The 328-nt window shown below is 44.2% G+C and overlaps 1 protein-coding gene across 1 annotated transcript; it reads right to left on the bottom strand.

Moving 5' to 3' along the window:
• Positions 1-6: 6 nt before the first annotated feature.
• Positions 7-271, bottom strand: LOC106820621 (NAD(P) transhydrogenase subunit alpha-like; the record flags this gene model as incomplete). The annotated part of the gene is made up of 1 exon (XM_014825127.1): positions 7-271. A coding segment is annotated over one exon (265 nt), but the record flags the coding sequence as incomplete, so codon positions are not given.
• Positions 272-328: the final 57 nt, after the last annotated feature.

Here is a 328-nt window from a genome sequence, read left to right as displayed (position 1 = left end):
CGATAGATGCTTGTGAGGAAAGTGCATCCATTGATTGTGCGCGAGTAATGCGTGGCACCAATTCCATCGCCAGCGAAGTGATTTTTTTATCACACATCAGCTTCATCATGTCAGCATTTTTACTTGGCACCATAAAACCAACAAGCGTGCAGCCATCTTTCATCTGGCCTAGCTCTTCAACCGTTGGTGGCGTCACCTTAAATATCAAATCGGCATCCTTATAGAGTGCAGCCGCATCAGCGACTATCTCTACATCAGCAAAATCTTCATCCTTAAAATATGAAGATAAAGCAGCGCCTTGCTGTAACGCTATATTAAGACCAGTAGC

This window comes from Priapulus caudatus, unplaced genomic scaffold, assembly GCF_000485595.1.
Source record: "Priapulus caudatus unplaced genomic scaffold, Priapulus_caudatus-5.0.1 Scaffold36074, whole genome shotgun sequence".
Lineage (NCBI taxonomy): Eukaryota > Metazoa > Priapulida > Priapulimorpha > Priapulimorphida > Priapulidae > Priapulus > Priapulus caudatus.
Note: the sequence above shows the minus strand (reverse complement) of the source record. Positions and strands in the feature narration are given on the sequence as shown.